We start from the raw sequence: 28,000 nt of genomic DNA, 5'->3' as shown, positions 1-28,000 counted from the left end.
AGCTGGCATTGAATGACAGTCACTGGGAGAGAGAGGGAGAGAGAGGCATCTACACTGTGCGACGCAACGATCGATACGAGAGACTACACCGGAGTTAACCAACGTGCGCTAGTAGACCCTTGTCCACATCAACTCGTCACCATGGGGATATCACCGTCCAGTCTTCTGGATGAAAGTAAATCCAACTACATAAGAGGTAAAGGACTCTTTTTCAAATGATTATGTGAGCTCTTACCTTTCGCTCCACTATAGACGCGTTAGCGCGGTAAACATTTACTGGAGACGGCAAGCTTATGGTAAGATTATGCCACTCTGTTTTCCATTGACAAAATTTGACAAAACAATTTATTAAACTTTTTTTTACTTCACGATTCACACTGTCACATAGCTTAGGCTACTAGCTTGATTTGGTCTTTGACAGAATAGATTTGAACTCGTGGAACCCGTTTTTCTTTTTATCATATCATCTTTTTACCTCATGTTTGTTCAGGAAAAGACAGATATTCAAATCAAATCATGGACTGTTGGAGGGGGACGAGGGACGACACATTGGAATAGCCTAAAAAGCATAATATTTTGTGAAATGTGAAATATGCAACATGCTATGAGACATAGCATAGAGATGATTCAGTGTACATTTTTGAATGACACTTGAGATGACCCTAGTCTACCGTGTAAAATTAGCAAATAACAAATTGCATTGGCAATGTCATCTGAGAAAGATCTCACATTAAAAAAATGGATGGAATGTAGGATCATAACTACACCGTCTGGTGTTAGGATCATCCTGGATGATAGCTACACTGTCTGGTCAGATGTGGCTGTAGCATGCATCATGTTATATCAGTAGCCTAGATATTTGACAGCAAAGACATACTTTAACTTTCATGTCATGGGAATTATACAGTAACAGTATAGGGTCTGTCTGTCCGTCCGTCCCGCCCTCCCGCCGCCCGCACGCCTTCCTGTCCTGTCTGTCCGCCTGTCCAGGTGTATCTGGCAGTGCTTTATCAGGTCAGGTCAGTCCAGTCATTCTAGCCCTGCAGGCAGCTGAAAAAGGAGAAGTAGTCAAAAAAGTGCCTGGACCTGTTTTACCTTTCTACCTCTCTTCAGGTTACTGTGGTGACTATTGAGAAACATACGGGTGGGGACAGTGTACAAAGGATGATGCATTTCTCATTCACTGTGTGTGTGTGTGTGTGTGTGTGTGTGTTTGGCGGCAGGTGCTAATGGAAAGTGCTTAGCCATGTCATTCTCTACCATTAACAATCATCCGATATGAATAATAATAACACTGTTCAAAGCGATGATGCCTCTTTTCATTGGGATAACGTTCCTTACTCCTCCAACAACAGCCTCAGAGGCCACATTTGGGTGGCAGTGGTACAGACAGGGTTAGTTGTTTGAGCTAATGATGCCATTACCATGAATTGTCTGTGGGTGTGTGGGTTCCACCCTGTTGTGAGTGTGTCTGTATGGTAGTACATGATTCACTAACAGACAACCCTACCCAATAGAATGAAGCTTCTCTCATTACTAAGTGTCATCATTGCCCTTCTCAAGAGTCTTGAAGATGTTGAATTCATTTTAATTGTCAGATGAAGTCTGAAAAACAATATCTGAGGTGACACTATATACAGTTATCTGACTGTCACAGAGCCGGGCTCCCTCCAGAACATAACTGACTTCTGAATTACTGCAATGTGTGTGATCCATGATATCAATATACATGGACAATCATCACTGACAATGAACACTGAATCAGTCAGAGAGCATATGATGCTGCTGCCTATGAAAAGCACAGAGTCAAATGAACCATATCCTTGGGCCACTTGAGCTGGCGTGTGATTGGCCTGTAAACTCTAGAGCTTCATGGTCCTCTGACCAATTGCACAGAAATACAGGATACATTATTATTAGAGCTTTTGCTCTTTGAATGAATAGGCAGCTTGCCTGCTGTTGCCAGTTTCCCCCAGCTGGAATGACACAATCTCTGAGATATTCAAACGCTTGGCTCAAGCTAGAGTGTTTCTGCAGAGACTAAGCAGCGCTGCTAGCGAGCCCACCTGTTGTTTATTCAGGCTTGTTGACTGAGTGGTCAGCGCTGTGTATTAAACAAAGAAAGACAAATCAACTCCCATACAAACATTGAGCCATCAAGCTTCCAGTTTGAATGGCAAAGAGTTTCTGCACGATGTCTGACTATTGAATTGTGTCATGGTATGGTTGAGTTCCGTGTGCAGTAGCAACTATGGTTGTTATAAATGAAAGTGGCTGTTTTTATCTGATAGAACTGAGCCAAACTACAATGCCGCAGTAAATCCTCTTCTATGGGGCAACACATGAAAGGGATGTCGGCTGGTATGACATCACCTGAAGAAAATGTATGTTTTCCACACAGGCAAGCTGTGTTTTTGTTAGTATGATGCCACTGTGTGGTACTGCCAAAGATTATTAGAACTATACCAAGATAGACCACAGCCTGTCGTTTCAAATGGAAACAATTGAGTCATATCGGGCAGAACATACAAGGAGGTGGGCAAAGCCAAGCACGAGCTAGCGAGATCCTATTGGCACATTCTAGCACATATTTGCATATTACCATTACGGAACGCCTACTCTGTAAATTACACTTGCGCATATAGCTCAATTCGCCTTTTCACTCCTTCTAAACAACGCAATGTTTTTAAACTTTGGAAAAGGGTAATGTTGATTCAGTTTTGGAAACAGAAAACTGTATTGAGATCAAATGTTTTATTGATGAGAAAATTTGCAGAATGTCAGCCAAAATCCATCTCGTTCCATTTTCTCCCACTGCTGGCCACTGGGCTTTCCCACTACCATATTTGGTAGTGAGTGGAAACGCCAAGCGGATGCTTCACATTTATACATCTGGTGAACTATCTGTCTCATTGTTCTGTCTGTGGTACTGCTACAACACTAGACACATTCCCATGTTCAATGCCCAGGTTTAGGTCAGTTAGTACTTTGAATGACAGTGACTAGTTGTTAGAAGTTGTTTTGAGTCATGGTTCATAAAAAGCTATGTTACAGCTTCAACCCCAGACCTCCGTAATACTGCAGGACCAGGTTATGATAGTTAACCTATGGCAGTAACACTTCTTGTGGTATCAAGTTGTGTTACACACACATACAGTACAATACATAACACACACACAGGCAGTGGATGGGATTGCACAACGTCCTAGTCATGTCTTATATTAAACAGTGTAGTGCCAGAGATGTCTTCCATGGGGAAATATTGGACTTGCTTCTGGCAGTCCATCAATATCGATGATGACGTTATATTGTTATAACACTCATGAATCCCAGCATCCCATGGCTCCCTGATGTCATTTCACAGCCCTCCCACAGGCACACACACTACTACTGCCACAGAAGCCTGTAGGGAAAGCATGTTCCTATCACATACATCACTGAGGTCACCAGTAAAGCAGCACAGACTCAGTTTATTATGTTTGTGTGTGTGTGTGTGTGTGTGTGTGCGTGCGTGCGTGTGTTTGTGTATGTGTGCCAATGCTCTGCAAATTGAGCCAAACCCACATCCCCCCCAAAAAACTCCCTCTAAAAATTCAAATAATCTCATCGGAACACAAAACCCTTTTCACCGTGACAACACCTACTCCACAGAACTAGGTTGAAGAAGCTCCTTTACATAATGGGGTGATGAATGGGGTTGTGGATGGGCGATGTAATGGTATAGCCTGTTGAGCTTGCCATCCAACAACACCATTAACACACAGGTGTAACCTCCTGCCTATGACCCTGCTCTGCGTTGGTCTGCTGATTGTTGGGCGCTCAATATTTAAAACCACTACCAACATTTGTTTATTAGTATTTTCCCTTTCGAAGCAAAGCAGACACGCAAATGCTGTGTGAAAGGCTGTTAGCAACCAGCAGGGGGGAGTGACTAGAAGACTGTCTCGTTGACACACCAACACACACTACTTCAGAGACTGAACATATGGTCTTTAGAATGCTGCTCACATAGTGACGTGCCATAAACATGAACTTTTACTGCTTGTGACCTGAATGGCAAGCAGGCCTGGCGATCAGCATCTTTACAGTCTGGTCTACAGAGAATGGCTTTATAGGTTGAATGGATCATGTGTTGGAGGATGTTAAAGACATGCTCCGGAACTTTGGCGACCACTAAGTCTTTTTTCAGCCTCCCGTGTTGGGCTTAAAAGTATACAGAGCACTGGAGAGGTGTCATATAGCCTAAATCAGCTTATCCCAAAGGGGTACACATTTTGTTTTTTTGCCCGAGCACTAGACAGCTAATTCAAATAATCAACTAATCATCAAGCTTTGATGATTTGATCAGCTGTATAGCGCTCGGGCAAAGACCAAAACATGCACCCCTTGTGTTAGGTCTGCCTGAGACTGTGCGCTATGGTACGAGTGTTCAGTGGAAGAGTGCTTCAGCACAGTAAGCCCAGTTTCACTGGAGAGTCCTGCTCTTCCAGCCTGCCCCAACACAAACACTACACACTCCTGAAGATGTTTTGATTTAATTTATTGAACCTTTATTTAACTAGGCACATCAGTCAAGAACAAACCCTCCCCTAACCCAGACGATGCTGGGCCAATTGTGCGCCGCCATATGGGATTCCCAATTATGGCCAGTTGTGATACAGCCTGGAATCGAACCAGGGTCTGTAGTGACGCCTCAGCACTGAAATGCAGTGCCTTAGACCGCTGCTTCACTCCTGAAGATGGGTACCGCTCACACCTCAAACTGGTTGACACATCCAGCCTCAGTGTAATGCAGCCAAAATAAAACAGAAACTTCCTCTTCAGTTCCCTATGCATTGGCACCAGGTCAGGTGGTATTATAGTAAACTTGTATCATATGTAACTCTGAGTCAGATCACTCAGAGTTACATCATTAGTTTGATACAACGTAGACAATCCGTTCATTTACACACTACCGCATCCACACACTACTGCATCCACACACACACACACACACACACACACACACACACACACACACACACACACACACACACACACACACACACACACACACACACACACACACACACACACACACACACACACACACACACACACACACACACACACACACACACACACACACACAAGCATCTTGAATGAAATGGGAGCAAACAATGTTACGGGTTGGGTCATGGCTCTATGTTGCAGGATATCCACTCTGTGAGTGTCGTAGCCAGAGGAATGTGGATATGAGGAAGGGAGACTTTAGTCTGATAAGCACTGCAGTGATCAGTGGGGAAATGGCCTTGTTAGGGCACACAGAGAGAGGAGACGGAACTACCTTCAACTAGGTTATTGTTTAACAGCGGAGACCTGAGGAAAAAACAACAATGCCCCATGGGGGGGGAAGTTCCACTGAAGATGTTGATCTCTCTGTCTCTCTCTCTCTTGGTTATTGATATAGTTAAGTGAATAACACCAGATACCCTGTCCTGGATAATATTGACTTGTGTCACACTGTTGCAAATAATGAGCTCTCGACACGTGCACTCTAATCATTTCACCATTATCCAACTTCCATCAATGCATTTTTGTTCTCCATTTCGTCCGGGCTGGAAGGGAATACAGGAGGAATTTCATAAATATATATTTTTTAAATCTGCTCTGTACTTTAGGTAAAATAGAGGTTTAGCTGTTCTGTACTGTAGTAAGTAGAGGAGGGTTTAGCTGTTCTGTACTGTAGTAGGTAAAAGAGGGGTTTAGCTGTTCTGTACTGTAGTAAGTAGAGAAGGGGTTTAGCTGTTCTGTACTGTAGTAAGTAGAGGAGGGGTTTAGCTGTTCTGTACTGTAGTAGGTAGAGGAGAGGTTTAGCTGTTCTGTACTGTAGTAAGTAGAGGAGGGGTTTAGCTGTTCTGTACTGTAGTAGGTAGAGGAGGGGTTTAGCTGTTCTGTACTGTAGTAGGTAGAGGAGGGGTTTAGCTGTTCTGTACTGTAGTAGGTAGAGGAGGGGTTTAGCTGTTCTGTACTGTAGTAGGTAGAGGAGGGGTTTAGCTGTTCTGTACTGTAGTAGGTAGAGGAGAGGTTTAGCTGTTCTGTACTGTAGTAAGTAGAGGAGGGTTTAGCTGTTCTGTACTGTAGTAAGTAGAGAAGGGGTTTAGCTGTTCTGTACTGTAGTAAGTAGAGGAGGGTTTAGCTGTTCTGTACTGTAGTAGGTAGAGGAGAGGTTTAGCTGTTCTGTACTGTAGTAAGTAGAGGAGGGTTTAGCTGTTCTGTACTGTAGTAGGTAAAAGAGGGGTTTAGCTGTTCTGTACTGTAGTAAGTAGAGGAGGGGTTTAGCTGTTCTGTACTGTAGTAAGTAGAGGAGGGGTTTAGCTGTTCTGTACTGTAGTAGGTAAAAGAGGGGTTTAGCTGTTCTGTACTGTAGTAAGTAGAGGAGGGGTTTAGCTGTTCTGTACTGTAGTAGGTAGAGGAGGGGTTTAGCTGTTCTGTACTGTAGTAAGTAGAGGAGGGGTTTAGCTGTTCTGTACTGTAGTAAGTAGAGGAGGGTTTAGCTGTTCTGTACTGTAGTAAGTAGAGAAGGGGTTTAGCTGTTCTGTACTGTAGTAAGTAGAGGAGGGTTTAGCTGTTCTGTACTGTAGTAGGTAGAGGAGAGGTTTAGCTGTTCTGTACTGTTGTAGGTAAAAGAGGGGTTTAGCTGTTCTGTACTGTAGTAAGTAGAGGAGGGGTTTAGCTGTTCTGTACTGTAGTAAGTAGAGGAGGGGTTTAGCTGTTCTGTACTGTAGTAGGTAGAGGAGGGGTTTAGCTGTTCTGTACTGTAGTAAGTAGAGGAGGGGTTTAGCTGTTCTGTACTGTAGTAAGTAGAGGAGGGGTTTAGCTGTTCTGTACTGTAGTAGGTAGAGGAGGGGGTTAGCTGTTCTGTGCTGTAGTAAGTAGAGGAGGGGTTTAGCTGTTCTGTACTGTAGTAGGTAAAAGAGGGGTTTAGCTGTTCTGTACTGTAGCAGGTTTTTCAAAAATGAAACATCACTGTTTCCATAGTGATACACTGAGCTCTGTGGTCACACACTCCGTATCTTCTGTAACACATCCTGCTATTACACACTGAGGTAATGACAGTGCAGTCAACAGACACACTCATTACAGACACACTCATTATATCTAGATAATCTTGTACAGCAATATGATCTCTGAGACCTGTAGCACTGCTGACAGTTTCAGTCTTAGTATATGGAATATCTCTGGGCAAGGATGCTGTTATTGACAGAGTCACAGGCCCTCCATACCTCTATCCGTCTTTTGCTTTTCCACAGAACTAGATCCATATTCATGGATCTGCCTGGGAATGATTAAGTGGAAACTAAAGTGAAATGGGAGACTGTTTGTGTGTAGTCGTCTGATCTGACAGTCAGCAGAGAGAGGTAGAGCAGCGTGTGTGTGTGTGTGTGTGTGTGTGTGTGTGTAAGGGATCTGCTTGATGCTGAGAGGGTAGTTTGGTGGCCTTGTACTGGAGCACCGCATGGCAGTGCAGAGAAAGACAGTCTGATTGGGCCAGTACATACACCCAATTACTTACTCATGCAACCCTTAGTCAGAGAGAAAGAGAGCGAGCGAGCAAGAGAGAGAAAGAGTGAAAGAGAGAGGAGAGGAGAGATAGAGGGGGTGTAATGAACAGTAACGACTGCCGTTTGTAGTCTCTACGCTCTGTGTGCTGTGATCCCCTACATAGGCTACAGTCCCTATGATGTCACCTGGTTTGTGTCTGTCAGTGTGAAGGGCTTGAGTGACGTCCCTGGCAGTCTAGGTGTTGTGTAAGACGATACGGTACGGGCAGAGCTCACAGTGGAAAAATACTGATGAGCAAAGCGGGAGTTACAGTCAGAGGCACAGGAGTTTTAAGGCTGAATCAAGGTCTATGAAGTAAGCCTCATCAGAACTTCTCCTTTTCCTGCTCTTTGTTTGTTCTTCTCTTCCCTGTCCACTTCCTTACTAATACTACCCCCTAGACCGAATTACCATTGCTATTTCTGTTGTCTGCTACTACTGTATAATGCTAATAGTTACTGTATGTCTGTGTGTTGTTGTTAATAGGTTGTGCGGAGGCAGAGCTGAAGGAGTTCAGTCCCCACTACAGGAGACAGTACTCTGTGGTCTTCTTCTCCCAAGTCCAGGATGAGCTGGAGCAACAGAAAGAGAAAATAAAACAGCTCCTCAAACAAAGGGTAAGTAGGTTTTGTGTGTGTGTGTGTGTTCAATGGATCTCTCCATTGACGTAGAGAGAACACGCCTCCCTTCCAGGACAGCTACAAGGCCCTCCCCCACCCTCCCTTCGGCAAATCGGATCACGCCTCCATTCTGCTCCTCCCTGCCAGAAGGCAGAAACTTAAGCAGGAAGCACCAATGCTGAGGACGGTTCAACGTTGGTCTGACACAGTGGTTCCCAAACCTTTTATAATCCCGTACCCCTTTAAACATTCAACCTCCAGCTGTACCCCCTCTAGCACCAGGGTCAGCTGTACCCCCTCTAGCACCAGGGACAGCTTACTCTCAAGTGTTGTTTTTTGCCATCATTGTAAGCCTGCCACACACACACTATACGATACATTTATTAAACATAAGAATGAGTTTGAGTCTTTGTCACAACCCGGCTTGTGGGAAGTGACAAAGAGCTCTTATAGGACCAGGGCACATACAATAATATAAAAATAATCAATCATTTTGGGCTTTAGTTTAACCATCTTACATATAAAACCTTATTTGTTAATCAAAAATTGTGAATAACTAACCACAGGTTAATGAGAATGGTGTGCTTGAAAGGATGCACATAACTCTGCAAATGTTGGGCTGTATTGGAGAGTCTCAGTCTTAAATTATTTTCTCCACACACTCTGTGCTAGTGAGGGCCACTCTCACATAGGTACGTGGTTGCAACGGGCATCAGTGTCTTAACAGTGCGATTTGCCTGGCAGGATACTCCGAGCGCAGCCCAATCCAGAAATCTGGCAATGGCTTTTGATTAAATAAAAATTTCACAGAACCGCTTGTTGCAATTTCGAGGCTCTCTTGTTCAGATATCGGTAAGTGGACTGGATGCAGGACATGAAAGGGATAACGAATCCAGTTGTTTGTGTCGTCCGTTTGGGGAAAGTACCTGTGTAATTGCGCACCCAACTCACTCAGGTGCTTCGCTATATCACATATGACATTGTCTGTAAGCTTGAGTTCATATGCACACAACAAATCATACAATGGAAAGACCTGTGTGTTGTCCTTGTTAATGCAGACAGAGAAGAGCTCCAACTTCTTAATCAGAGCCGCAATTTTGTCCCGCACATTGAATATAGTTGCGGAGAGTCCTTGTAATCCTAGATTCAGATCATTCAAGTGAGAAAAAACATCACCCAGATAGACCAGTCGTGTGAGAAACTCGTCATCATGTAAGCGGTCAGACAAGTGAAAATGATGGTCAGTAAAGACAACTTTAAGCTCGTCTCTCAATTCAAAAAAACGTGTCAATACTTTTCTCCTTGATAACCAGCGCACTTCTGTATGTTGTAAAAGCGTTACATGGTCGCTGCCCATATCATTACATAGTACAGAAAATACACGAGAGTTCAGGGGCCTTGCTGAACCATTTTCACTGTAGTGTCCAAAACGTCTTTCAAGCTGTCAGGCATTCCATTGGCAGCAAGAGCCTCTTGGTGGATGCTGCAGTGTACCCAAGTGGCGTCGGGAGCAACTGCGCGTTACCACTCCACGATGTCTCCCTGTCATGACTTTTGCGCCATCAGTACAGATACCAACATGAGTAAGACATTTAAGCGTGCTAATGCTCGCAAGGCTGCCGGCCAAGACGGCATCCCAAGCTGTCCTCATAGTATGTGCAGACCATATTCAATCTCTCCCTATCCCAGTCTGTTGTCCCATCTTGCATCAAGATGTCCACCATTGTTCCTGTACCCAAGAAAGCCGAAGGTAACTGAACTAAATGACCATCGCCCCGAAGCACTCACTTCTGTCATCATAAAGTGCTTTGAGTGGCTAGTTAAGGATCACATCACCTCCACCTCAGTGGAGGCTGATGGGAAGAGCAATAGGAGGACGGGCTCATTGTAATGGCTGAAATTGAATAAATGGAACGTTATCAAACATATGGAAACCACGTGTCTGCGTTCCATTCCAGCCATTACAATGAGCCCATAATCCTATAGCTCCTCCCACCAGCCTCCTTTGTTCCACCTTACCCGACACCCTAGAAGACGCACTACAATTTGCATACCGCCCCAACAGATCCACAGACGACACAATTGCCATTGCCCAGCACACTGCCCTATCCAACTTGGACAAGAGGAATATGGAAGAATGCTGTTCATTGACTACAGCTCAGTCTTCAACACCATAGTGCTCTCCAAGCTGACGACACAACAGTTGAAGGCCTGATTACCAACGACAAGACAGCATACAGGCAGGACGTGAGAGCTCTGACAGAGTGGTGCCAGCAAAATAAACTCTCCCTCAAAGTCAACAAAACGAAGGGGCTGATTATGGACTACAGGAGACAGCAGAGAGAGCACGCCCCCATCCACTTCGACGGGGGTGCAGTGGAGAGGGTCAAAAGCTTCAAGTTCCTCCGCATGCACATCGATGAGGACCTGAAATAGACCCTTCACACAAAGAGCGTGGTGAAGAAAGCGCAACAGTGCCTCTTCAACCTCAGGAGGCTGAATAAATTTGGTGTTACCCCTAAGACCCTCACAAACTTCTACAGATGCACCATCGAGAGCATTCTGTCGGTCTGTATCACCACCTGTCATGGCTCCTGTACCGCTTACAACCACAGGGCTCTCCAGAGGGTGGTGCAGTCAGCCCAATGCATCACCGTGGGCATACTTCTTGCCTTGCAGGACATACAGTATACAGCACCCGGTGTCAGAGGAAGGCCAAGAAGATCATCAAGGACTTCAGACACCTGAGCCACGACCTGTTCACCCCGCTAACATTTAGAAGATCATCAAGGACTTCAGACACCTGAGCCACGACCTGTTCACCCAGCTAACATCTAGAAGGCGGATACAGTACAGGTGCATCAAAGCTGTGACTGAAAGACAGAAAAACTGCTTCTATCTCCAGGCCATCAGACTGTTAAAACAGTCATCACTAGCCGGCTTCTGCCCGTCAAACATCTTATTCCAAAATCATGGGCATTAATATGGAGTTCGTCCCCCTTTGCTGCTACAACATCCTCCATTCTTCTGGGAAGGCTTTCCACTAGATGTTGGAACATTGCTGCGGGGACTTGCTTCCATTCAGCCACAAGAGCATTACTGAGGTTGGGCACTGATGTTGGGCGATTAGGCCTGGCTCGCAGTCAGCGTTCCAATTCATCCCAAAGGTGTTTGATGGGGTTGAGGTCAGGGCTCTGTGCAGGCCAGTCAGGTTCTTCAACACCAATCTCGACAAAGCATTTCTGTATGGATCTTGCTTTGTGTATGGGGGCAGTGTAATGCTGAAACAGGAAAGGGCCTTCCAAACTGTTGCCAAGAAGTCCAGAATTGTCTAGAATGTCATTCTATGCTGTAGGGTTAAGATTTCCCTTCCCTGGAACTAAGAGGCCTAGCCTGAACCATGAAAAACAGCCCCAGACCATTATTCCTCGTCCAACTAACTTTACAGTTGGCACTATGCATTGGGGCAGGTAGCGTTCTCCAGGCTTCCATTGAACCCAGATTAGTTTGCTGGTGCCAGTTGGTGAAGCGCGACTCATCACTCCAGAGATTGCGCTTCCATTGCTCCAGAGTCCAATATGGCGGCGAGCTTTACACCACTCCAGCAGACTTTTGGCATTGCGCATGGTGATCTTAGGTTTGTGTGCAGCTGCTTGGCCATGGAAACCCATTTCTTGAAGCTCCTGACGAACAGTTCATGTGCAGACGTTGATTCCAGAGGAAGTATGGAACTCTGTAGTGAGTGTTGCAAATGAGGACAGATGATTTTTACACGCGTCAGCACTCAGAGGTCCCGTTCTGTGAGCTTGTATGGCCTACCACTTCGTGGCTGAGCCATTGTTGCTCCTAGATGTTTCCACTTCACAATAACAGCACTTACAGTTGACCGGGGCAAATCTAGCAGGGCAGAAATTTGATGAACTGACATCCTATGACGGTGCCACATTGAAAGTCCCTGAGCTTTTCAGTAAGACCATTTTACTGTCAATGTTTGTCTATGGAGATTGCATGGCTATGTGCTCAGCTTTAAACACCTGTCAGCAACGGGAGTTAAATACTGTATTCTCAACAGCTCATTCTATTATTTATACTGCTGTGCATTGCATTTTAGTTACACTGTTCATACACACTGCATATTTATAGTCAACAAAAAATGTAAATGCAACATGCAACAATTTCACTGAGTTACAGTTCACATACAGTAAGGAAATCAGTCAATTTAAATCAATTCATTCAGTCCTAATCTATGGATTTCTTATGACTGGGCTGGGGCGCAGCCATGGGTGGGCCTGGGAGGGCATAGGCCCACCCACTTGAGAGGCTGACCCATCCACTGGGGATCCAGGCCCAGCCAATCAGAAGGGCTTTATTACAGACAGAAATACTCCTCAGCCTTGTTCAGGGAGGTGACCAAGAACCCGATGGTCACTCTGGCAGAGCTCCAGAGTTCCTCTGTGGATATGGGAGAACCTTCCAGAAGGACAACCATCTTTGCAGCACTCCACCAATCAGACCTTTATGGTAGAGTGGCCAGACGGAAGCCACTTCTCAGTAAAAGGCACATGACAGCCCGCTTGGAGTTTGCCAAAAGGCAACTAAAGAACAAGATTCTCTGGTCTGATGTAACAAAGATTGAACTCTTCGTCCTGAATGCCAAGCATCGCGTCTGGAGGAAACCTGGCACCATCCCTACGGTGAAGCATGGTGATGGCAACACCATGCGGTGGAGATGTTTTTCAGCGGCAGGGACTGGGAGACTAGTCAGGATCGAGGGAAAGATGAACGGAACAAAGTATAGAGAGATCATTGATGAAAACCTGGTCCAGAGTGCTCAGGACCTCAGACTGGGGTGAAGGTTCACCTTCCACCAGGACAATGACCCTAAGCACACAGCCAAGACAATGCAGGAGTGGCTTCGAGATAAGTCTCTGAATGTCCTTGAGTGGCCCAGCCAGAGCCCGGACTTGAACCTGATCAAACATCTCTGGAGAGGCCTGAAAATAGCTGTGCAGCAATGCTCCCCATCCAATCTGACGGAGCTTGAGAGGATCTGCAGAGAAGAATGGGAGAAACCCCCCAAATACAGTTGTGCCAAGCTTGTAGCGTCATACCCAAGAAGACTCGAGGCTGTAATTACTGCCAAAGGTGCTTCAACAAAGTACTGAGTAAAGGGTCTGAATACTTATGTAAATGTGATATATCAGTTTTTTATTCTTTTATAAATTTGCTAAATTTATAAAACCTGTTTTTGCTTAGTCATTACAGGATATTGTGTGTACTGGATTCTTGACATAGCTCATTCTAATATATCTACTGCTTTCCATATCATTCTTAGTATTTATTCCGTAAATTCATACGGTGTACATACATATAGATTACATTTGGATTACTGTTACAGTGCTATTTGGGTTCATTGGATTCGTTCCCAACATTTCACGATTTCTTGTTGTCGTTTTGATTATTTGTATACTTGTTTGACATTTTACTGCATTGTTAGGAGCTAGTAAAATAAGCATTTCGCCTCAAACTTTGATTTGAATACCACTGAGGAGATGGACATGGCATCATGAAATCCTCTCTTTGTTTATTCAGGGTCCTCCGAAGGCAGGGGAGGTGCTGTATGAGGAACAGGTCCTCCATTTTGATTATACCCGGAAGTGGAAGGAGAGATACATGGTGGTTCGCGCCAACTACTGCCTGGAGTGTCACGACAGCTTTGAGGTGAGCAGGACGCTCTTATGACAGTCTTATTAACAGCCATGATATAGGACTGGGACCATCAACTAGATTCAGATGCAGGAAAAACAATTATTCAGTGGATGGTCAGGGGGCTGGAACATAATTACAAATCATTTGTAGACTGCAAATTGACCACAAGAAGCCCAAACAGATATAATATTTAACAAAAACATAATAATTTCAAACCTTACTTACATTTGTATACGACCATGGGAATACTATGGAACAGATTTCCAAAATTAAAATTAAAATCTATATATATATTTGGGCCCACGAGCTGCCAGTTGGGGAACCCTGAGATAGGACATAGTCATTGGGCAACATTTTATCTGAATGGGTGAATAGGTGGCATACGGAAAATGAATACTTTAGCTAAATAAATAACAGAAAAAGATCCAGTAGCCCTAATGACTGTTCTGTTCCAGACCTTTGTGAAGGGCGTGCCCCCGCTCCACAAGCTGCTACCAACAGGAGGCACTGTGCTCACCACAGAGGAGAAGTACATGGCCATGGTGGACCAATGCTTCCCTGTTTCTGAAACCAACAGTGAGTATATCATGTAGAAGGTTGTCCGTTGTGGGCAACCATACTTGTGTGTATGACATTGAGTTGAATTACAGTAAGTAAACAAAACTGACTAGACAAATCCCTTTATTTCAGTCTCTATGGATTCTCTAGGAGTTCTACTTGTCCAGTGGAATTCCAATGCAAATACAGTCTGTCCCAAAGGGTGTTCAAACCTGCCTACTGGGACACAGAAGCATAGAGAAACCAGTCTTCATAAAACCGGACCGATAATACACCTGAACACTGATACAGCGTGTGTTTGACTGTTGGGAGACATTTGGTCTCTGTTGCCATGCCGAACACTTCTTTTGAAAGTTGCCATATTTCTGTCTAATACTTTGTTGTTGCCCAAACTCCCACCTCAACTTATTTTAGCCGTGTAGAGAGCACAGTGAGTGGGTTTTCATTTTTTAGTCCAAGCTACTTTGGGAGAAGCAGCGTTACCTCTCCTGTAAAAGATGGCCACAGATGGACATAAATACTGTGTTCTGTAGCACATCTGATCATATATTTTCTCACGAGAGATGAACACTAACTTAAAAATACACACCTGATCATCAGCTGTTTGTGAGGTCGTTGGTAAAATAAAATAAAAATGCAGAGTCAGGCGCAGGACACAGTTCTGAGTAATAATCCAAAATGTACTCAACAATAGGTAAGATTCCAACAAGGAACAAACACAATAATCCAAAGCACGAACAACGAGAACCCACATGACAAACAATAACACACAAAACAGAGAGGGAAATCAGAGGGTTAAAAAAGGAACATAATTAATGGAATGGAAACCAGGTGTGTATGATCAAGACCAAACAAAATGAAAATGAAACATGGATCGGTGGTGGCTAGAAAGCCGGTGACGTCGACCGCCGAACGCCGCCCGAACAAGGAGAGGGACCAACTTCGGCCGAAGTCGTGACCCTGTTTCATCCTTTGGAATAGCCAGCGTGTTCCTCTAGTTGTCTACCAAAACCAGGCAGGCTGGCGTGTGTGTGCATGCATACGTGTGTGTGTCATAAGTCCCATGCTATCACCCAGCATGATATGTGTGATACTAATAGCTAGACATCCCAGTTTGGGTGTAACAGTAGCTTGAGATCACATTGTGTGTGTGTGTGTACTGTATGACCAGCAGGATGGTGTGTGTGTACTGTATGACCAGCAGGATGGTGTGTGTGTGTGTACTGTATGACCAGCAGGATGGTGTGTGTGTACTGTATGACCAGCAGGATGGTGTGTGTGTACTGTATGACCAGCAGGATGGTGTATGTGTACTGTATGACCAGCAGGATGGTGTATGTGTACTGTATGACCAGCAGGATGGTGTGTGTGTACTGTATGACCAGCAGGGTGGTGTGTGTGTGTACTGTATGACCAGCAGGATGGTGTGTGTGTACTGTATGACCAGCAGGATGGTGTGTGTGTGTGTGTACTGTATGACCAGCAGGATGGTGTGTGTGTGTACTGTATGACCAGCAGGATGGTGTGTGTGTGTGTACTGTATGACCAGCAGGATGGTGTGTGTGTACTGTATGACCAGCAGGATGGTGTGTGTGTGTACTCTATGACCAGCAGGATGGTGTGTGTGTGTACTGTATGACCAGCAGGATGGTGTGTGTGTGTACTGTATGACCAGCAGGATGGTGTGTGTGTGTACTGTATGACCAGCAGGATGGTGCATGTGTACTGTATGACCAGCAGGATGGTGTGTGTGTACTGTATGACCAGCAGGATGGTGTGTGTGTGTACTGTATGACCAGCAGGGTGGTGTGTGTGTACTGTATGACCAGCAGGAAGGTGTGTGTGTGTGTACTGTATGACCAGCAGGATGGTGTGTGTGTACTGTATGACCAGCAGGATGGTGTGTGTGTACTGTATGACCAGCAGGGTGGTGTGTGTGTGTGTGTGTACTGTATGACCAGCAGGATGGTGTTTGTGTGTACTGTATGACCAGCAGGATGGTGTGTGTGTGTGTGTACTCTATGACCAGCAGGATGGTGTGTGTGTACTGTATGACCAGCAGGGTGGTGTGTGTGTGTGTTTCCATTGCAGATGTGAAGGAGGAGTTTGCCCCTCCTACAATCGGCATGCCTGGACAGTTCCCTGTGTACCTCAGGCTTCCGTACCGTAGAGATTACTACTTCTGCTTCCGACAGGAGGCTCGTCAAGATGCTTTCCTCTCCATCCTCTCTGACTGCATCCGTCACCAGAACCAAGGTAACTAACCAGCCAGAACGAACGGTTACCATGGTAGCAGGCTCGCCACACCAGCACTGAAGCAAAGATCCATAAGTGTATTTTAAATCCCATTTTCATGTACGGTCTCCTGAGGGAGGAGAGCAAACACAAAGCTCAGGTAGAACTAAGCCTGGGGCTGCAATTCTCTACCCTTCCCTCTGAAGTGTGCACTCACTCACTCACCCCCTCTCTCGTGTGTATGGGATATGGTGGAAGCTCCCTCTGGAACATGTTTTCACCAACCCAATGTTTTGTAAGTGCACACTTTGTGGAGACAAGAAGGGAATTGGAACACAACTCAGGCGTGACTTCCTTCTTAAAATAAAAGCATCACATATTTCTTTCCACTGTCTTACATCTCTCTCTCTCTCTTTCTCTCTCTCTCTCTCTCTCTCAGACTTCCTAAAGAAGAAGACGGTTGAGGTGCAGGCCTTCCTCAAGGCGGTCCACCTCTACAGACAAGAGAAGGGCCGTTATGACTCCTGGAACATGCTGATTGGCAGTGATGTCAGGGTAGATTACAGCCGGGTTCTGCTTTAAACACACATTGAATACTTATACCCTTGAACATCTCTCTCTCTCTCCTTTAAAGGCACTATAGGAATGGAATCTCCATCCTGTTAGTTGATGGCAGTATAATTGGGCCATTGTGTGATCAGGGGACATTTGTAATAGCTGGAAAGACTACCAGGAAGTTGAGTTAAAGTATTTCTGCTAGGAGGCTACCATTGTCCTACTGCACTCACACACCTCCGCATTCACTTATTAGTGTGTGTGTGTGTGTGTGTGCTCACACCTCTCTCGTCATAGTTAGTACCGTATGGAATGTTCTGGAATGTCAAGAGTAAAGCTGTTGCTCCCAGAGGGTTTCGTTGTGCAGTATCACTTACTGGTTTGCATGTTTGTTAGGGGTTATGAGGGGATAACTGTAGCTGTTTGATATGCACACACTGTTTGTTAGGATGTTCACAAATATATATATATTGTGTGTGTGTGTGTACAGGTACTTGCCAACTTGGTTATGGAGGAGCTGTTGCCGTCTCTGGAGAAGGATATGCTGCCTCATCTGAAAGCCAAGAAGACAGAGAGGAAGAGAGTGTGGTTCGCTGTGAGTCATACTCTGTTCTGTAGTAGCTACTACAACACATGATCTTAGACCCTTACCCTCTGACCTCTCTCTCCTCTGCACCACAGACAATAGAAGCAGCTTATATCCTGGTGCAGGAGTGTCTGTTGGAGGGGCTGTCTGTTCTGAAGGAGGAGTGTAGGACGGCAGCTTGCCAGCAGGAGGTGCTGATACGTTCTGATATGGACTTGATCCTTCACTCTAGAACCTACCTGGAGGGAAAGCTTCGAGGTGACTACTTGCTAACACTGGAGAGAGAATCAATCCCAAATCCATCCCTATACTATAACCATATATTGGGGTCAATTTAGCAAGAGAGTCAGGGGTTTTCAGCTCTCACTCACTGCAAGATAAAGATGCTGCCAGTCAGGCAGAGGACTTGAAGCATTCCATTGTGACCTGGTCATTAGTACTTATTGGCTGCAGCAGCTGAGGTAGGTAGAGAGAGCACTGCTTTGAGATGAAAGGGAAGGTGCTAATGCTATCTTCTATTACTGTGCATCCACATGAGAGCTAACATGGCAGGTTAACTATTGACTCATCCACGTATTGTTTTGTTATTTTCAGTGTTGTTGACATTGATACCTAGCTGACTCCCTGTGAGCGTGACTGTCTCTGTTGAGTCAGCAGATGCCACTCACCAGGTCAGATAACTCTGAACACTGGGCTTTATACAATATTGATCTCCATTAAAACAGAGAGTTTACACAGGAGCCATGCCAATACCCTCCATCAAATTAGTTACAATTATCCAACTTAGACAGCAGCACTTAAGCTAACTTGTTTGATATTCTGGTTTTATTAGAACAGAAGCACTATAAATGAAAACCAGAGAGAGCTCAAACTGTGATTCAGTACCGTACTGTATCTTGCCCTATTGACCTAGCCCTAGCTTGTGATCTGAGGCATGTACAGTGCATTCGGAAAGGACTTAAGCAAGAAATACTAAGAATGATATGTAAAGCAGTAGATATATTAGAGTGAGCTGTGTCAAGAATCCAGGAAATAAATATAATTAACAAAAATAGTGCATTTGGAAAGTATTCAGACCCCTTGACTTTTTCCACATGTTGTTATGTTACAGCCTTATTCTAAAATTGATTAAATAGTTGTTTTTCTCATCAATCTACATACAAAGCTCATAATCACAGAGCAAAAAGAGGTTTTTAGAAATGTTTGGTAATTTATTAAACTTAAAAACATAATTACCTTATTTACAGTCTGAAGTTTACATACACTTAGGTTGGAGTCATTAAAACTAGTTTACATACACTTAGGTTGGAGTCATTAAAACTAGTTTACATACACTTAGGTTGGAGTCATTAAAACTAGTTTACATACACTTAGGTTGGAGTCATTAAAACTAGTTTACATACACTTAGGTTGGAGTCATTAAAACTAGTTTACATACACTTAGGTTGGAGTCATTAAAACTAGTTTACATACACTTAGGTTGGAGTCATTAAAACTAGTTTACATACACTTAGGTTGGAGTCATTAAAACTAGTTTACATACACTTGGGTTGGAGTCATTAAAACTAGTTTACATACACTTAGGTTGGAGTCATTAAACCTAGTTTACATACACTTAGGTTGGAGTCATTAAACCTAGTTTACATACACTTAGGTTGGAGTCATTAAAACTAGTTTACATACACTTAGGTTGGAGTCATTAAAACTAGTTTACATACACTTAGGTTGGAGTCATTAAACCTAGTTTACATACACTTAGGTTGGAGTCATTACAACTCATTTTTCAACCACTCCAAAAATGTCTTGTTAACAAACTATAGTTTTGTCAAGTCGGTTAGGACATCTACTTTGTGCGTGACACAAGTAATTTTTCCAACAATTGTTTACAGACAGATTATTTCACTTATACTTATACTTATACTTTAAAGACTGTGCCTTTAAACAGCTTGGAAAATTCCAGAAAATTATGTTATGGCTTTAGAAGCTTTTGATTGGCTAATTGACATCATTTGAGTCAATTGGAGGTGTACCTGTGGATGCACTTCAAGGCCTACCTTCAAACTCAGTACCTCTTTGCTTGACATCATGGGAAAATCAAAAGAAATCAGCCAAGACCTCTGAAAAAAAAATGTCGACCTCCACAAGTCTGGTTCCATCCTTGGGAGCAATTTCCAAACGCCTGAAGGTACCACGTTCATCTTTACAAACAATAGTACGCAAGTATAAACACCATGGGACCACGCAGCCGTCATACCGCTCAGGAAGAAGACGCGTTCTGTCTCCTAGAGATGAACGTACTTTGGTGCGAAAAGTGCAAATCAATCCCAGAACAACAGCAAAGGACCTTGTGAAGATTCAGGAGGAAACAGGTACAAAAGTAGCTATATCCACAGTAAAACATAACCTGAAAGGCTGCTCAACAAGGAAGAAGCCACTGCTCCAAAACCACCATAAAAAAGCCAGACTACAGTTTGCAACTGCACATTGGGGCAAATATCGTACTTTTTGGAGAAATGTCCTCTGGTCTGATGAAACAAAAATAGAACCGTTTGGCCATAATGACCATCGTTATGTTTGGAGGAAAAAGGGGAAGGCTTGCAAGCCGAAGAACACCATCCCAACCATGAAGCACGGGGGTGGCAGCATCATGTTGTGGGGGTGCTTCGCTGCAGGAGGGACTGGTGCACTTCACAAAATAGATGGCTCCATGAGGAAGGAAAATTATGTGGATATATTGAAGCAACATCTCAAGACATCAGTCAGGAAGTTAAAGCTTGGTCGCAAATGGGTCTTCCAAATGGACAATGACCCCAAGCATACTTCCAAAGTTGTGGCAAAATAGCCTAAGGACAACAAAGTCAAGGTATTGAAGTGGCCATCACAAAACCCTGACCTCAATCCCATAGAAAATGTGTGGGCAGAACTGAAAAAGCGTGTGCGAGCAAGGAGGCCTACAAACCTGACTCAGTTCCACCAGCTCTGTCAGGAGGAATGGGCCAATATTCACTCAACTTATTGTGGGAAGCTTGTGGAAGGCTACCTGAAATGTTTGACCCAAGTTAAACAATTTAAAGGCAACGCTATCAAATACTAATTGAGTGTATGTAAACTTCTGAGCCACTGGGAATGTGATGGAAGAAATAAAAGCTGAAATAAATCATTCTCTCTACTATTATTCTAACATTTCACATTCTTAAAATAAAGTGGTGATCCTAACTGACCTAAGACAGGGAATTTTTACTAGGATTAAATGTCAAGAATTGTGAAATACTGAGTTTTTTTGTATTTGGCTAAGGTGTATATAAACTTCTGACTTCAAACTCAGTTTTTCACAATTCCTGACATTTAATGCTGTGGGGATGTTTTTCAGCGGCAGGGACTGGGAGACTAGTTAGCATCGAGCGGAAAGATGAACGAAGCAGAGTACAGAGAGATCCTTGATGAAATTACCCTAAGCACACAGCTAAGACAAGGCAGGAGTGGCTTCGGGACAAGTCTCTAAATGTCCTTGAGTGGCCCAGCCAGACCCCGATCGAACATCTCTGGAGAGACCTGAAAATAGCTGTGCAGTGACGCTCCCCATCCAACCTGACAGAGCTTGAGAGAATCTGCAGAGTAGAATGGGAATAACTCCCCAAATACAGGTGAGCCCAAGAAGACTTGAGGTTGTAATGGCTGCAAAAGGTGCTTCAACAAAGTACTGAGTAAAGAGTCTGAATACTTATGTAAATGTGATATTTCAGTTTTATATTTTGAACATATTTGTAAACATTTCTAAACACCTGTTTTTGCTTTGTCATTATGGGATGTTGTGTGTAGAATGATGAGGGAAAAAAACATTTCAATCCATTTTAGAATAAGGCTGTAACGTAACAAAATGTGGAAAAGGTCTAGGGGTCTGAATACTTACCGAATGCACTGTATCTGTGAATCTCTTTCCTCCTGTAGCCAGTGTATCAGAGTAGCTAATGACTCTCTCTGTCCTCCTGTAGCCAGTGTATCAGAGTAGCTATTGACTCTCTCTTTCTGTAGCCAGTGTATCAGAGTAGCTAATGATTGTCTCCTCCTGTAGCCAGTGTATCAGAGTAGCTAATGATTGTCTCCTCCTATAGCCAGTGTATCAGGTTAACTAATGATGATCTCCTCCTGTAGCCAGTGTATCAGAGTAGCTAATGATTGTCTCCTCCTGTAGCCAGTGTATCAGGTTAACTAATGATGATCTCCTCCTGTAGCCAGTGTATCAGAGTAGCTAATAATTGTCTCCTCCTATAGCCAGTGTATCAGGTTAACTAATGATGATCTCCTCCTGTAGCCAGTGTATCAGAGTAGCTAATGATTATCTCCTCCTGTAGCCAGTGTATCAGAGTAGCTAATGACTCTCTCCTCTTGTTGCCAGTGTATCAGAGTAGCTAATGATTATATCCTACTGTAGCCAGTGTATCAGAGTAGCTAATGACGCTCTCCTCTTGTAGCCAGTGTATCAGAGCCAGCAGAGAAGTTCTGTTCGGAGGGCGTGCAGCCCTACCTGGCCTCCATACTGGAGGAGCTCATGGGACCAATCAGCTCAGGGTTCCAGGAGGCACGGCTCCTAAGTGACAACCAGATGGACCAACTGTGTCAGGACTTCCAGGAGGGCGGTGTTACCGACAAACTCAAGCAGGTGCGGACTTCCTCTCCTCCTTAAACAATCCTGTCTGAGCTATCGTTTCTCAAATTCTTTACCGTCAAACCCAGAGTTTCTGCTGATCCCATTCACACCTATTTCTTCCTTTCCGTTCCTCTCCTTTTTCCACACTCCTTCCTATCTCCCATCCTCGTCATTCATTTTTTACCTCTGATCCCCCTCTCCTTCCCTCCGTTCCTCTCTCCAGGCCCTGGCTAAGCTGAGTAAGCCCAACCTGTTGAGTTGTTACCAGAGGATCAACTCTCTCCACGACCAGCAGCATGACCTGCAGGAACGTTTTGGCTTCTCCAACATCAGCAATCTGGTCCACAGCACCCAGATAGACCTGCAGCAGGTACACACACACACACACAAACTCATGCATGCAGACAGTACTGGTTCGAGATCAATCATCATAAATTGCTCTCTGTCAGTCCTCTCTAAGTGACCTAGTAACATTCTCCAGACATCAATGCTCCTCACAACGTGTCAGTTGTTGGGAATCAATCAGAACTAGATCTAACTCGGATACCCTAACTGATCTGATGATCTAACTAGTAATGGACAGTTAGTCGGAGCTCATCAATGAATAACACAAGTTCATAATAATAATATTAACTTGATTTGAATTGCGCTTTTCAATACAAGTGACAAAGTGCTTCACATCATCCAATAATTTAAAAAAGCACAAACAAATAAATAAATACAGGAGGAAGGACAATTCAAATTTAATTCAAATCATACATTGGAATCACATTCAACAGGGATTTAAAAAGAGACACTGAATCTTCAAGCCTGATCTCCTCTGGCAGACCACTCCAAAGTCTAGGGGCTCTAATGGTACAGTAAATGCCTGGTCTCCTTTGGTTTTCAACCTAGACTTTGGACTGGTCAATACTGCCCTGCCAGAGGGTATCAGGCTGGGTCTTGGCTCATAGGGAGATATTGTATCGGAGAAATAAACCAACCAAATACCCTCAATTGTCTCATACATAACTCTTTAGTTGTGGGTAGAAATCAGGGGACAGAAGTAATTCACTCTGTGTCTTTAACAGCAGCATTGTCATTTGTCATCAGCTTAAAGTTTGCAGGTCTTCCATTTACCGTTCATTAACCCTTTCTAACATTGCTTTTTATGGCACCAGGATGACATTCTGGCAGTTTATTCTTTGTTTGTTTTCACTGGTGCCACTGAGGCTAACTTCCTCCCCGTGCCCCGTTTCAGCTGATTGAAAACGCAGCGTACTCGTTTGAGCTGCTACTCTACAAGGCCAAAGAAAACAGCACAGACAATGTAGGCTCTGCCATGGAGAAGTCCAGGCACATGGTGCTCAAGGTACGCTTTTTATCCACCACTACACCTCTGTTTATTAAGAGGAACTCACTGAGACAAGCACGGATCAAAATACATTTTATATGCTAATTACCTGTGTGTGTGTTACAGCAATATGATTACGACAGCAGCACGGTGAGGAAGAGGATCTTTCAGGAGGCCTTGGTGGGGATCACTCTACCTCACATTAAGAAGAACCTGGCCCCAACCTGCAAATCAGTCAGTCAATACACACACTGTACCCTTTACCATAACACACACACACACACACACACACACACACACACACACAGCTATGTCTTACTATACTTGTGAGGACCAACAATTGATTCCCATTCAAACTACAATTTTCCCTGATCCTAGTTGGTTTACTATTCTTGTGACAACTTTTGATATTCACAAGTATAGTAAACAATGTACACACACACACACACACACCTTTTCATCTTCTTAGTATCCTTAAAAGTCATGACTGTTTAAAAAATAACAGCCCATGGAAATAATTGTCTCTGTACCTTTAGGATCTGCAGGGTCTTGAACAGTTCATTGATGCAGACTATTCCAACTTCGTCCATGTGGAGAATATCTATGAAGACATTCTGCTGCAGAGTCTGGGCAAGGAAGTCAGCAAAGGTACAGAGTTATTATTTTACAAGACAATTATTACTTTCGTCTTACTCAAATGTAAGGCATATTTCAGGCATTACCCTCCCTATTCACCTACATCACTGTTGTTGTTGTTGTTGTTGTTAATGTTGTTGTTGTTGTCAATGTTAATGTTGTTGTTGTTAATGATGTTGTTGTTGTTGTCAATGTTAATGTTGTTGTTGTTGTTAATGATGTTTTTGTTAATGTTGTTGTTAATGATGTTGTTGTTTTTAATGATGTTGTTGTTAATGTTCTTAATGATGTTGTTGTTGTTAATATTGCTGTTGTTGTTGAAATGGTTGTTGTTGTTAATATTGTTGTCGTTAATGTTGTTGTTAATGATGTTGATGTTGTTAATGATGTTGTTGTTTGTGTTGTTGTTGTTAATGTTGTTGTTCATGTTGTTGTTCATGTTGTTGTTGTTAATGTTGTTGTTAATGATGTTCATGTTGTTGTTAATGATGTTGTTCATGTTGTTGTTGTTAATGATGTTGTTGTTAATGAGGTTGTTAATGTTGTTGTTAATGTTGTTGTTCATGTTGTTAATGTTGTTGTTGTTCATTTTGATGTTGTTAATGTTGTTGTTGTGAATGTTGTTCATGATGTTGTTGTCGTTAATGTTGTTAATGTTGTTGTTAATGATGTTGTTCATGATGTTGTTGTTAATGATGTTGTTGTTAATGATGTTGTTGTTAATATTGTTACCTAAACCTCTATCTATTTTGATCTGCAGTGGTGAAGGACGCAGCCAGCCTAAAGAAACACAACCTGTTCACAGACAGCAGGGACCCCCTGAGCCAGACCAGCCGCTCCAGTCTCCTCTCCATCCCATCCACCCCCAGCAGCCCAGCCAGGGTGCCGTTCTCCCCCACACATCTCCAGACCTCTACCTTTATCCAGACCCAGCCACAGGCTGAGGTACCAGCACCAGCCCAGCCTGTCTCTCCTGACCTGAGCAACGGTCTGGCGCTCGTTGGGGGTGCACAGGGGGACCCCCCAAGTGCCGTGTTGAAGGCAGAGCAGAACAAGGTGGAGGCGGTGTCAGGGGCCACAGTAGAGATTGAGGCCCTGGGGGCCAGTATTGCACCTGCTGTTGCAGCTCCAGTGGAGAAGCTAGTCAAGGTGGAGAACACAGTCAGTACACATGAGACAACTGTAGTGGCTGAGACAAAAACAGAGGACATGTCTGAACCAACTGAGACAGCTCAAGTGGATACCCCTGTCCTAACTGAGACAGAGAAAATGCCCACCCCTGGAGATGCTGTGGAGGTGGAGAAGACAGTAGTAACAGGCGTACTAACTACAGTAGCACAAAGCGAAGCCCCTTCTCCCAGTCCGGTCCCTGACCCTGTCCCTGTTTGTGTTGTCAAGCCTGTAGCTGTCATTGACCTTATAGCTGTTGAAGACTCAGTAGCAGAGCACATGGCTTCACTCACAATCATCACTACTGAGACAGCGGCTGAGACAGAGGCTGAGAGTGAAAGCGGTCCTCCTAACAGTGACCCAGTAGCGGCCTCTAGTGGTGAGCAGCCTGTAACTGCGCCACCAGCAGACGCCAGCCTTGCTGCAGCAGCAGAGACCAAGGATGTGCCAGCCTCATCCTCCGCTATCCCAGATGATGGGGATGATACAGAGAGCGAGTCTGCCCCCTCCGACATCGGGATCCCTGGTGATGATGATGTCACGAGAGCAGCAGCCCCCACTGATAAGGTCAAAGTGTCACAGAGCAATGGAGTGGAGTGTAGCATTTCTGTGACCTCTAATCTTGCAGTAGAGGTCAGCGTGAGTGAAACACCAGTCGGTATCGCCACCAAGCCCCCTGTAGAAGTATCAGAGGGTAACCCCGTTCCCCCTAGCGACGCCCCGGTCTCTGAAGCAACAGGAGGCGTTAACGGAGAAGCTAGCGTTGAAGTCACTGCTGGTGCTTATTCCACCGTAGCATCAGCAACCAATTTGAATGTAGTCCCTCCACAGCCCCAGCCAGACTCCCAGGCCACCCTCGCTGCTGAACCCACCGAAGAAGCCCTCCAGGCTGTGGAGCCCACTGAGCCTGCTCCCCGGGCCGTGGACTGTGTGAAAGAGATCCGGGACCTGGTGGTGGCGGTGTTTGAAGTGGAGGAGGTAATCCAGCGCTACCCAGGTAGTGATAACATATGAGGGAGGGGTGGCCAGTGAGGTGCCTGATATCACACAGAGAATAAATGAAGACAAGGACCCTATTCTTTAAATCACTGCAATTGTGAGGAGTATGAAAATGTTAGACTATAACCTCGCCGTTGTCGTTACCCTCACCATCAAGTACAAACATTGAACTGTTGCACAAGCATAAAACTGCACGCTTCCATAACATCTCAGTGGTAAAATATGAATATATACAATTGTGTTTATGAGAAGATTAATGTAGTGAGATATGGGCATAAATAGAATATCATGTTAGGGACCAAGAAAAAGCCAATCAAATTGACTATTGCAATTGTGTGTAACTATCTCCACTTGTCATTGTGTTTAAAAAAATAAATATCTTCTATGTCCCTACATATGAATATGCATAGATTCAAGATGATTCAGTCACCGTTTATGTTATATTTTAAAGTCAACAGCACTGCCATATATTGAATGGGTCTGAGTAACAATGGGAGGGTTCTACATATGGAGGAAGATGTTCTATTCTGTGTGCTTTGACTTGAAGGATTTTTCTCATCAGTTAATATAGAGGGTTATGCATGCTCATACTCAATCACCAGCTAGTCCACCAAGATACCACTAAATGAGGTTATACAGTTCTTTCCTCGTGTCTACTGCATGCTCATACTCAATCACCAGCTAGTCCACCAAGATACAACTAGATGAGGTTCTATGGTTCTTTCCTCGTGTCTACTGCATGCTCATACTCAATCACCAGCTAGTCCACCAAGATACCACTAGATGAGGTTCTACGGTTCTTTCCTCATGTCTACTGCATGCTCATACTCAATCACCAGCTAGTCCACCAAGATACCACTAGATGAGGTTCTACGGTTCTTTCCTCGTGTCTACTGCATGCTCATTCTCAATCACCAGCTAGTCCACCAAGATACCACTAGATGAGGTTCTACGGTTCTTTCCTCGTGTCTACTGCATGCTCATACTCAATCACCAGCTAGTCCACCAAGATACCACTAGATGAGGTTCTACGGTTCTTTCCTCGTGTCTACTGCATGCTCATACTCAATCACCAGCTAGTCCACCAAGATACCACTAGATGAGGTTCTACGGTTCTTTCCTCGTGTCTACTGCCTTGTTTCCATGAAGAATGATTACCACCTATTTCCAATAGACGTGGTTGCTATGGAGACTGGTCCAGTGACTTTATTCCTGAATGACTAATAGCCGTGTTGAAACAGTGCCTGTGCTCTCATACATGACATGTTACACAGTCATTTTGTGAAGGGGCTATGCGGACTTGTGTATGTATATTCAAGTCTGAAAAATGTACTGTAAAATAAAGTATGAAGTCTACAAAAACAAGA

General features: G+C 44.1%; 1 protein-coding gene across 2 annotated transcripts; it reads left to right on the top strand.

Moving 5' to 3' along the window:
- On the top strand, positions 1-27,998 carry niban1a (niban apoptosis regulator 1a). 2 transcript variants are annotated; one of them, XM_021604677.2, is made up of 14 exons: positions 1-196; positions 8,071-8,201; positions 13,797-13,925; positions 14,369-14,489; positions 16,563-16,727; positions 17,146-17,261; positions 17,752-17,856; positions 17,943-18,105; positions 22,320-22,507; positions 22,719-22,865; positions 23,736-23,846; positions 23,955-24,062; positions 24,365-24,476; positions 25,225-27,998. In XM_021604677.2, exons 1-14 carry the CDS (start codon positions 13-15, stop codon positions 26,646-26,648), a joined length of 3,204 nt encoding a protein of 1,067 aa, XP_021460352.2. In that variant the 5' UTR covers positions 1-12; the 3' UTR covers positions 26,649-27,998. The 2 variants fall into 2 exon arrangements, with proteins under 2 accessions (XP_021460352.2, XP_021460353.2); XM_021604678.2 differs by lacking the exon at positions 1-196 and adding an exon at positions 7,793-7,899.
- The last annotated feature ends 2 nt before the right edge of the window (positions 27,999-28,000 follow it).

This window comes from Oncorhynchus mykiss, chromosome 5, assembly GCF_013265735.2.
Source record: "Oncorhynchus mykiss isolate Arlee chromosome 5, USDA_OmykA_1.1, whole genome shotgun sequence".
Lineage (NCBI taxonomy): Eukaryota > Metazoa > Chordata > Actinopteri > Salmoniformes > Salmonidae > Oncorhynchus > Oncorhynchus mykiss.
The sequence above is the reverse complement of the archived record's forward strand: the minus strand, read 5'-3'. Positions and strand labels throughout refer to the sequence as shown.

Bases quoted from the DNA above. Each gene is read 5' to 3' on its own strand.
- niban1a (XM_021604677.2), top strand. From the start codon at position 13: ATGACAGTCACTGGGAGAGAGAGGGAGAGAGAGGCATCTACACTGTGC. The intron at 18,106-22,319 runs GTGACTACTTGC...CTCCTCTTGTAG, and splicing joins CCTGGAGGGAAAGCTTCGAG to CCAGTGTATCAGAGCCAGCA. The intron at 23,847-23,954 runs GTACGCTTTTTA...TGTGTGTTACAG, and splicing joins CCAGGCACATGGTGCTCAAG to CAATATGATTACGACAGCAG.